Consider the following 9,637-nt stretch of genomic DNA (forward strand, 5'->3'; position numbering starts at 1 on the left):
TTCAAAAAGGATTAAGGATTTTTTTTTTTTTTTGATATGGAGTCTCACTCTGTCTCCAGGCTGGAGTACAGTGGCACGATCTGCAGTGGCACGATCTCAGCTCACTGCAACCTCCGCCTTCTGGATTCAAGCGATTCTCCTGCCTCAGCCTCCTGAGTAGCTGAGACCACAGGCACACGCCAACACGCCCGGCTAATTTTTGTATTTTTAGTATAGACGGAGTTTCACCATGTTGGCCAGGCTGGTCTCGAACTCCTGACCTCAAGTGATCCACCCACCTTGGCCTCCCAAAGTGCTGGGATTACAGGCCTGAGCCATTGTGCCTGACCAAAAATGATTAAGGATTTTAAGGCAGCCCTCACAGAGCATTAAACAAGCCCCTAGAGCTGGCCCCGCCCCCGAAGGCTCCAGGCCCATCTGTCTTGGAGATGCACAGGTTCCAGGGACCCAAACCCACCCTTCACAACTCTCTTCCCCTCCCAGCACCGCAGGGGCCCTCCTGGCCCCGGGACCTCCCATGGAGCAGGCTCTCTGTCCAGAATGGAAATGGGGACCCTCCTCACTGCCCTGTGCCCCTCATGGGCTGGACACGCCCACACCCAGGAAGAAAGGCGTAAAGGGCTGGACACCGCCCTTTTGGAACCAGAGGCTTGGCGGCCCCAGATGGGTCTGGCTGAACCCGCCTTCAGAGGGCTGAGATGAGCCGGCCCCAGTTACTCAGCTGACGCCCCCTCCCTGCAGGGCCTGGGGTGTGGAGTTTCCCAGACTGCACACCTAGCCCCTACCGCACTTCCATTGTCTCCAGACACGCGCAGCAAGGGTTCCCAGGCCAGAAACAGGAAGCAGCAGCTCTCCCTCCTCCAGTTCCTGGGAACCGTCTCAGCCGACCCCCCAGCACCCTTCCCCGGAGCCTCACCTACAGGAGGACAGACACCTCGGACCGTCCCCTGCACCCACTGCTGTAGGGAGCAACCTCAGCCCTGGGCCTGGGATGAGTGCCCTCCCCAGGCTGGGGCCAGGAGACAGGCTCTCCCTGGCTTAGCACCTGAGTGCCCACTTACAGGACACTCACCTGCAGAGGTGCCCTGAGCGCCGGTGTGGGTTAAGGGACTTTCTCCGCTCTGGAAACAGTCCCTGAGAAGCTGAAGGTCTTGGGGGCCTCTCACCACATGTTTTTGGGAGGTGGGAAGACATCAAATGCGGGTGTGGCTTCCCTGGAACAGCTCCGTGTGGGGACTCAGGAGCCAAGTCCCCCAGCACACACCTCTTAACACTTTCAGTAGGGGCCACCTCTCTGGAGCCACGGGTGGCAGCCAACACTGTGGTTCCCAGCAGGCACCACCCAGGCAAGAGAGAGAACAGGCCGGGGAACAATGGGCTGGCCTGACCACAAGCGCTGGGGCAGATCACAGACCAGAGGGCCTAAGCTCATGCCCTGGGGCTGGCTCTGACTCCCTGCAAGTATGGCAAGTCCCTTTTGGACACCTTGAGAAGCTGCAGCTGGGAGAAGGCCACCCGCCTGTCTGGACATCCAGCCCAGGTGGCAGGGCCCAAGTGACCAGTCCCAGGCCACAGCTCTTACCACCCGCCCTGGCTGCAGGGGCTCCCAGAAGCCACCAAGGGCCTGGCTTGGCCATGCCTGTCCGCATCTGAGCTTCAGTTTCCTCATCTGCTCAAGAAGGGGAGGGGAACACTGATTAAATTATACAAACTCTGAGTGGCAGGATTAGGTGTGGCTGGGACAGCCAAGGCTCCCCAGGGTGGTGGCATCTGTGGAGCCTGGGGATGGGCCCTGTCTCCCTTCCGGGCCCCCAGCTGGGTTTGGATACCTCCTTTCCCCTCCCTCCCTCCCTCCCTCCCTCCAGAGGGGACCCCTGCAGAGCTGCCTCGGCCCCAGGGCTCAGCCTGTGTCTGACCCAAACAGCTCCCGCCTCCCTCTGAGGATGAGTTGGGTGCACCTCCTTCCTGCAGGAAGATGAGCGCTAGAGATGGAGGTCAATGTCAGGGTCACAGAGGCTGGAATCCTTCCTGCCTGGAGCTAAAATAGCCCTGCCTTACTCACCTTGCGAATCCCATCCTCTGCTTCAGCCCTGCCCGGCACGCCCTGCATACAAGGCGGGGCTGGGACCTGGGGTCTGAGCTTCGGCCTCTGGACATCTGGCTCATCGCCTGCCAAAGGTCCTGCAGCTGGAGGCTCCGGCCTCCTCACCCTCCCACAGGGTCCCAGGGCCGACCCAGGCCTGCAGGCCAGGAATGTGCTAACGGGGCAACTTGGGCCTTGCTGGTCCACGCAGGCACCTGTGGACTTTGAGAGGGGACCGGGTGGGGAGGGGTGGGGAGGGGCGGGGAGGGGCGGGGTGGGGCGGTGCTGCAGAGTGCAGAGAGGGCGGGGCCAGGCCAGCAGGGAGTGAGCTTGTCTGGCCGCCTCGCCTCAGAGCCACTGCACTGCTGGCTGCAGACACAGGCTGCACCATGAAGCCAGCCCTCCTGCCCTGGGCCCTGCTGCTGCTGGCGACAGCCCCCGGCCCGGGCCCCGGACCCACAGCAGGTATGCCTCCCTGCCCTTCTGTGCCCCCATCTGTCTGTCCATCTGTCTGCAGCCAGGCCTGGGCAGACGCCCCTCTGGGCTCAGCCTCTGTCCATCTGTCAGGCCATCTGGGGCTGTGCTAGGGGTGATGGGAAGAAATTCTGAGGGTCCACGTGGAGGGGCAGCCCATGGGATGGGAGGTCTGAGCTGGGCCCACCCTAAACGCGCTGGGAGCTAGGAGGGAGGCGGGGGAGACCAGCAGAGGCCTCAGCCTGTGTCTCCAGCCCTGACAGGGCGGGATCCCGGAGGGGAAGCCAGGATTGTGGGTCCTTATAAGGGTGGGGCTGAATCCAGGAAAGTCTAGGGAAAGCCCCGAACTCCAGAACCAGGACACTGGCCCCAGGCCACCCCCCACCCCATTTCCCATCAACCCTCCTGCCACTTATCTCACTTGCAAGCATCTCTCGGCCTCCTCCCCCGACCCCTGTGCGCCACCAAATCCTTGGCCAATACATATTTATTGTTGCTCTTAAGTGCCAGGCACTGCACTTGGTGAAGTGGGGCCAGCAGGGTGGCTCAAGCCCAGGCCTGGCCCTCGACTGGCCTCTTTTGACGGGGGACAGAGAAGGGCCAGGGAAGTGCGATTCCAGCCTATGTGCACGCACCCACGCCAGTCCCTCCCTGCAACCCTTCCTCCATGCCAGCCCCTGGAAATATGGCCTTGCCACAGGTCTCATGGCCCATAGGAGATGCTTTGGGCCCAGCGCCCACAGCCCCTCGCGGTGTGCACCCCCACTTCCCTTTCCCCACTGCTTGGACCCCTGCTTGAAATGTCCCTCCTTTCCCCAGAAAGGAGGGGAGCAGCCCTGGCCTTCTGCCCTGAGGGCGGAGCTCTCTTTGGGGTCTCAATTGCAGCCCCTGGGAGAGTGAGAAGGGTCAAGTTCAGACCCTGCACCATTCCCTACCAGGCCTCGAATGAGACTCTTGGCAGCCATATCCCCCACCCCAGTCCAGGCAAGCAAGAGGGGTTCTTCTGCAGGCTTCAGGGACTCCAGAAGGCGCGATGTCCACAGACGCCCTGGGGAGCCAAGAGAGGTCGAGGGCTCCAGCTACCGTGGCCTTCTGAGGACCCCCGCCTGTGGGATAGAGGACTTGGTGGCTGAAGGGCAGTCGTGCCCAGGGGGCTTCTCCTGACCCTGCAGGGCTGAGCGGATGCAGCCTTTTGCCTCTTCTCACTGCATTCTAGCCCGTCAGTCAGGGCAACAGCCAGATAGTCTGTGCTAAGATTCATCCCATCCCCACGGGCCCTGTGGCTTTCTACCGCGTCCACGTGGTGGCCAGTGCAGTTCCTGGCCAGCGTTCTCCTGGGGATGCTGCTGTCTAATGGGCTGCGGGAGAAACAGAGACAGGCCCTGCACATGGGGCAGCCAGTCCAGCACCTGCCGGGCCAGGCCCTCAGCATCCTCTCCTCCAGATGCCCAAGAGAGCTGCTCCATGCGCTGTGGCGCCCTGGGCGGGCCGTGTTCCTGCCACCCGACGTGCTCCGGCCTTGGTACCTGCTGCTTGGATTTCCGGGACTTCTGCCTGGAGATATTGCCCTACTCAGGCTCCATGATGGGCGGCAAGGACTTTGTGGTGCAGCACTTCAAGATGTCCAGCCCCACAGACTCCAGTGTGATCTGCAGGTTGGGAGGCCCAGGAGGCCGGGCACCAGGGCCCCACGCCCCCATCCCTGTGCATGCTGAGGGCTCAGACCCACTGGTGGGCTGAGTGGAGCCCCTCGGACCCAGGACAGGCAGGAGGGCACAGGGACAGCTGGCTGGATGGGTTCCCCAGGGAGGTTGGGGGCCCAGACTGTCAAGAGGCTCAGCCTGCAATGACCCAGCCCCTCCTACCACCACCACGCCCACAGGTTTAAGGACAGCATCCAGACCCTCGGCCATGTGGACTCCTCCGGGCAAGTGCACTGTGTGTCACCTCTGCTCTATGAGAGCGGCCGCATCCCCTTCACCATCTCACTGGACAACGGCCTCTCCTTCCCTCGCGCGGGCTCCTGGCTGGCTGGTGAGCCCTCAGCCCTCCTCCCTGCCCACAGCCTGTCCCCACGGGGACTTTCCCCAGCGCTAATCTATGCACACCGAGACTTGGCTCTTCCGTGCCCTGCTTCTCTGGCTGAACCAGTCCCTTGGGAGGCCTGCCCACCTGGGAGAGTTCCTTCAGCTCCTTTCCACTCCCTGGCATCCAGACAGCGATCCCAGCCCAGAGTGAGTGGGAGCTGCAGGGGTCCCTAGAGAGGTGGGCCAGTGCCAATCCGCTGAGCTCCGCCACACCAGGGCAGGGGAGAAGCCAGGTGGAGGCTAGAGGCGTGGGCAGTGGAGGGAGGGCAGGCCCCTGCCTCTCCGGCCTCAGTGTTCTTTTCTGCCGTGAGCACTGGAGAGACCATCACCCAGCTGCTGCCATGCATTGGCCCTGGAGGCTCCCACAGCCCTTGAAGCCTCAGGGCCTCCTCCCTGCACCCCCTGGGCCCAGGCCCTCACTCACCCCTCACCTCCCCTGCCCAGTGCACCCCAACAAAGTGTCAATGATGGAGAAGAGTGAGTTGGTGAACGAGACGCGTTGGCAATACTACGGCACCGCCGACACCTCAGGCAACCTCAGCCTGACCTGGCATGTCAAGTCGCTGCCCACGCAGACCGTCACCATTGAGCTGTGGGGGTACGAGGAGACAGGTGAGGCCAGCTGAGGGCTGGGGTGGCATCCAGAGCTTTGGGCCCCCAGAGGTGGGAGATAGGGAGTCTCAGCTGTGTGGGGGCAGGAGGGAAGTTTCCAGGTGGGGTTGAAGAGGGAAGGGAATTCCAGGCAGAGATTGAGGATTCGGACGGAGGGAAGTGCAGGTCAGGGTGGTCAGGCAGGTGGGAGGGGGCAGCTGCATGGGGCTTGGCTCCCAGGGAGGAGGCTCATGCGGAACCCCTGCATGGCTGGCATGGCCCTGGGCCCGGCTTCCAGCAGGGACAGGGATCCTGGAGTGTGGCAGGAGGTGATGGTCAGCCAAGCTGGGGTCCCTGCTAGAACAGACCCTCCTAAGGGGACCGCCTAGTGGTCCATCCACACATCTGTCAGGCTGCTGTAGGTGCCAAGGCCTGGGGCCAGGCCTTGAAGGAGCCCCAGGGCTAACCAGGCCTCCTCTCCCTCAGGAATGCCCTACTCACAGGAGTGGACTGCAAAGTGGTCGTACCTGTACCCCCTGGCCACACACATCCCCAACTCCGGCTCTTTCACCTTCACCCCAAAACCTGCTCCTCCCAGCTACCAGAGATGGCGAGTGGGTGCACTTCGGATCATCGACAGCAAAAATTACGCAGGGCAGAAGTAAGAAGGCGTGGAGGCGCAGGTGATGGGTGGAGGGCCTCGCTGCCTGAGGCCCATCGTGCTTGCCTGGGCAGCCCAGGCCCGGGGTGGGGAGAGTGGGGCGACCATTGGGTGGTGTGGCCTGGCCCAGCTCCAGCATCATTGCCTCCACAGGGATGTGCAGGCGCTCTGGACCAACGACCACGCGCTGGCTTGGCACCTGAGTGATGACTTCCAAGAGGACCCTGTGGCCTGGGCACGAACTCAGTGCCAGGCCTGGGAGGAGCTGGAGGATCAGCTGCCCAACTTCCTGGAGGAGCTGCCGGACTGCCCCTGCACCCTGACCCAGGCCCGGGCTGACTCCGGCCGCTTCTTCGTAAGCCTCCCATCAGGGCACAGGAGAGGGGATGAGGGGGTAGCCTCCCCACTGAGGACAGCACCAGGGGAGGCAGACAGAGGTGTCCTGGAGGGTGGGGCTGGGGTCTCAGGGCCCCTGCAGGGTTGGCCTCAGGGAGAGGATGACAGAACCCGAGGCCACTGGGTGATGGCCACCTGCTGCTCTGCAGACGGACTACGGCTGTGACATGGAGCAGGGCAGCGTGTGCACCTACCACCCCGGAGCCGTGCACTGTGTGCGCTCTGTGCAGGCCAGGTGAGCCCCCAGGCCGGGGCCGGGGTGGGGATTGGGGTCGGGGGTGGGCTCCCAACAGTGGCCTGGCCCTGACCCACTGGCTCCCGCAGCCCCCGGTACGGCTCAGGTCAGCAGTGCTGCTACACAGCGGACGGGACGCAGCTCCTGACGGCTGACTCCAGCGGCGGCAGCACTCCCGACCGCGGCCATGACTGGGGTGCACCCCCATTCCGCACGCCACCCCGAGTGCCCAGCATGTCTCACTGGCTCTACGATGTCCTCAGCTTCTATTACTGCTGCCTCTGGGCACCCGACTGCCCCCGCTACATGCAACGGCGGCCCTCCAATGACTGCCGCAACTACCGGCCCCCGCGACTGGGTGGGTGCCATCTTGTGCCCCAGACCCTGGGAAAGATCGGGCTGGGCTGGGGTGCACCCCACATGACCCTCCACTCTCACCCCAGCCTCCGCCTTCGGAGACCCACACTTTGTGACCTTTGATGGCACCAACTTCACATTCAATGGGCGCGGAGAGTACGTGCTGCTGGAGGCGGTGCTGACTGACCTGAGGGTGCAGGCGCGGGCCCAGCCCGGGACGATGTCCAACGGTGAGGCCAGGGCTAGGGGCCGCTCTGGGTGGCATGGGGTAGATCCAGGGTGGGAGGCTGGAGCCAAGTGGCGCTCGTTCTGCTCCCACCACCACAGGCATGGAGACCCATGGCACTGGGCTGACCGCAGTGGCCGTCCAGGAGGGCAACTCAGATGTGGTGGAGGTCAGGCTGGCCAACAGGACCAGAGGTCTGGAGGTGCTGCTGAACCAGGAGGTGCTGAGCTTCGCTGAGCAGAGCTGGATGGACCTGAAGGGTGAGCAGTCCAGCCATGCGAGGCTGCGGGCTGCCCTCACCTCCTCCCCATTCCTGTGACCCTGAGCCGTCCCCCTTGTGCCCAGGAATGTTCCTGTCGGTGGCTGCCGGGGACAGGGTCTCCATCATGCTGGCATCAGGGGCCGGCCTGGAGGTCAGCGTGCAGGGCCCGTTCCTGAGTGTGTCCGTCCTGCTGCCTGAGAAGTTCCTCACCCACACCCACGGCCTCCTCGGGACACTGAACAACGACCCCACCGACGACTTCACCCTGCGCAGTGGGCGCGTCCTGCCCCCGGGCACCAGTCCCCGGGAGCTGTTCCAGTTTGGGGCCGACTGTGAGTGACTGTGGAGTATATGGGGCAGATGGGGTGGGGGGGACTGGAAACACGGCACGGGCAGGGCTTGGGGACCAAGGGGAGCCATGCCCAGCAAGGCCCCAGTCATGTATCTTCCAGGGGCCGTGCACAACGCATCCTCCCTGCTCACCTACGACTCCTGGTTCCTGGTCCACAACTTCCTGTACCAACCCAAGCACGACCCCACCTTCGAGCCCCTCTTCCCTGGTGAGACCACAATCAACCCCAGCCTGGCACAAGAGGCAGCCAAACTATGTGGGGACGATCATTTCTGCAACTTCGATGTGGCAGCCACTGGGAGCCTGAGCACGGGCAATGCCACTCGGGTGGCCCACCAGCTCCACCAGCGTCGCATGCAGAGCCTGCAGCCAGGTGAGGGCGCGCAGGTAGGGGCGGTCAGGGGAGGTGGGCACCTTGTCCTGGGACAGGACCCCCCGGGGTGGCCACATGTGTGCATGCATGGCAGCTCAGGCCTGTCGTCTGCACTCTGCCCCCTTCCCAGTGGTGTCCTGTGGCTGGCTGGCCCCACCTCCCAACGGACAAAAGGAGGGCAACAGGTACCTGGCGGGTTCCACCATCTACTTCCACTGTGACAATGGCTACAGCCTGGCCGGGGCAGAGACCAGCACCTGCCAGGCTGACGGCACCTGGTCCTCACCCACCCCGAAGTGCCAGCCAGGTGAGGACACCCTGCTCATACACCTGCCTGCACCTGTCCCCACTCACCACCACAGAGGGCCCCCTCCCTGACACTCGCTCCCTCACCAGGACGCAGCTACGCGGTGCTGTTGGGCATCATCTTTGGGGGCCTCGCGGTGGTGGCGGTGGTTGCGCTCGTCTATGTGCTGCTGCGCCGCAGGAAGGGCAACATGTGAGACCCCCCAGCCCCTCTCCCGAGACCCTGGAGCAGCCGGTGGGACCGCCGAGCCTACTTCTAACTGCGTCTCTGTTGCAGGCACGTCTGGGGTGCACAGCCCTGATGGGAGCAGCTTGGCTGTGAGCACCAGGCCAAGACTCCTGAGAACAGGCAGCCCAGTCCTGCGACTCCCGCATCCCCAGGACCAGACACCTGGGACCTGGACACTTGATACCTGGGCATTTAACCCCCTACTCTGTCATCTCAGACCCCAGGCAGGAGGCCCAGTGTTCCAACACCCAAGCCTCGTGCTAGCAGCACACCGTGCTGTTCCCCACATACTCACGGCTCTAATTCCCCAGACCTGAAACTTCATACCCTGGGATTCTAATACCTGTGTCCTGAGCCCTGACACTCCCACACCTGAGCCTCAGATTCCAATACCTCACTCCCCAGAGCCTGACGCCGGGGCCCCTGACCCCTGATCTGCGGAGGCCTGCTTCCCCACTGCGCGGGCACCAGTGCAGTGCTGCCTTTGTTCCTGGACCCCTGGGCCCACCCTGGGACCCCAGATGGGGTAAGGAGAGGACCTAGAACCCCAGAGCAGACAGCGAGACCCCCAGCGGCAGAGACCTCCCTCGGGACTCCAGGCTTGTAATTTCGAACTCTTCTGGAAGATCACTCAGGAACACCCTCCCTGCCTGTGCAAGGAGAAAACAAGCGCCTCGTTTCCTTCCCTGGTCTCCTGGTGTTCATGCTGCGCCCTGGTTCCGGAGAGTTCCATGACCGCCTCTCGGGGTCACCACCAACCGTATCCAGAGTGAGGCAGGTCTGAGCCCTGCCTGCTTCCTTCACACCCAGGTTGCCGGGGATGCTCCCTCCCCAGGCTCTCTCTCCATGTGTGCAGTGGGATGGACAACTGTGGCCGCCTCGTGGGGTGGGGAAGCCGCCAACACAGCACAGGGCTCACTTGAGTTGCCTAAGAGATGGAGAGGGACAGCCCTGCCCACCCTCCCCCAGCACAGGTGCCACCCCCTCACCACGCCCTGGTGCGCT

At 63.5% G+C, this 9,637-nt stretch overlaps 1 protein-coding gene across 1 annotated transcript; it reads left to right on the plus strand.

Moving 5' to 3' along the window:
* The first annotated feature begins 4,095 nt into the window (after window positions 1-4,095).
* Window positions 4,096-9,303, plus strand: LOC116464113 (sushi domain-containing protein 2). The gene is made up of 14 exons (XM_032147381.2): window positions 4,096-4,212; window positions 4,440-4,591; window positions 5,089-5,256; window positions 5,722-5,896; window positions 6,050-6,251; window positions 6,442-6,527; window positions 6,617-6,885; window positions 6,971-7,114; window positions 7,212-7,370; window positions 7,456-7,704; window positions 7,825-8,097; window positions 8,228-8,404; window positions 8,494-8,596; window positions 8,681-9,303. Exons 1-14 carry the CDS (start codon window positions 4,139-4,141, stop codon window positions 8,703-8,705), a joined length of 2,256 nt encoding a protein of 751 aa, XP_032003272.2. The 5' UTR covers window positions 4,096-4,138; the 3' UTR covers window positions 8,706-9,303.
* The last annotated feature ends 334 nt before the right edge of the window (window positions 9,304-9,637 follow it).

The sequence above is a fragment of the Hylobates moloch genome, unplaced genomic scaffold (genome assembly GCF_009828535.3).
Source record: "Hylobates moloch isolate HMO894 unplaced genomic scaffold, HMol_V3 SCAFFOLD_187, whole genome shotgun sequence".
Lineage (NCBI taxonomy): Eukaryota > Metazoa > Chordata > Mammalia > Primates > Hylobatidae > Hylobates > Hylobates moloch.

What these genes read in the sequence shown, in the direction of transcription:
- LOC116464113 (XM_032147381.2), top strand. Translation starts at nt 4,139, where the DNA reads ATGATGGGCGGCAAGGACTTTGTGGTGCAGCACTTCAAGATGTCCAGC. An exon ending in GACTCCAGTGTGATCTGCAG is followed by an intron (nt 4,213 to 4,439) that starts GTTGGGAGGCCC and finishes CCACGCCCACAG; the next exon opens with GTTTAAGGACAGCATCCAGA. An exon ending in CGCGGGCTCCTGGCTGGCTG is followed by an intron (nt 4,592 to 5,088) that starts GTGAGCCCTCAG and finishes TCCCCTGCCCAG; the next exon opens with TGCACCCCAACAAAGTGTCA.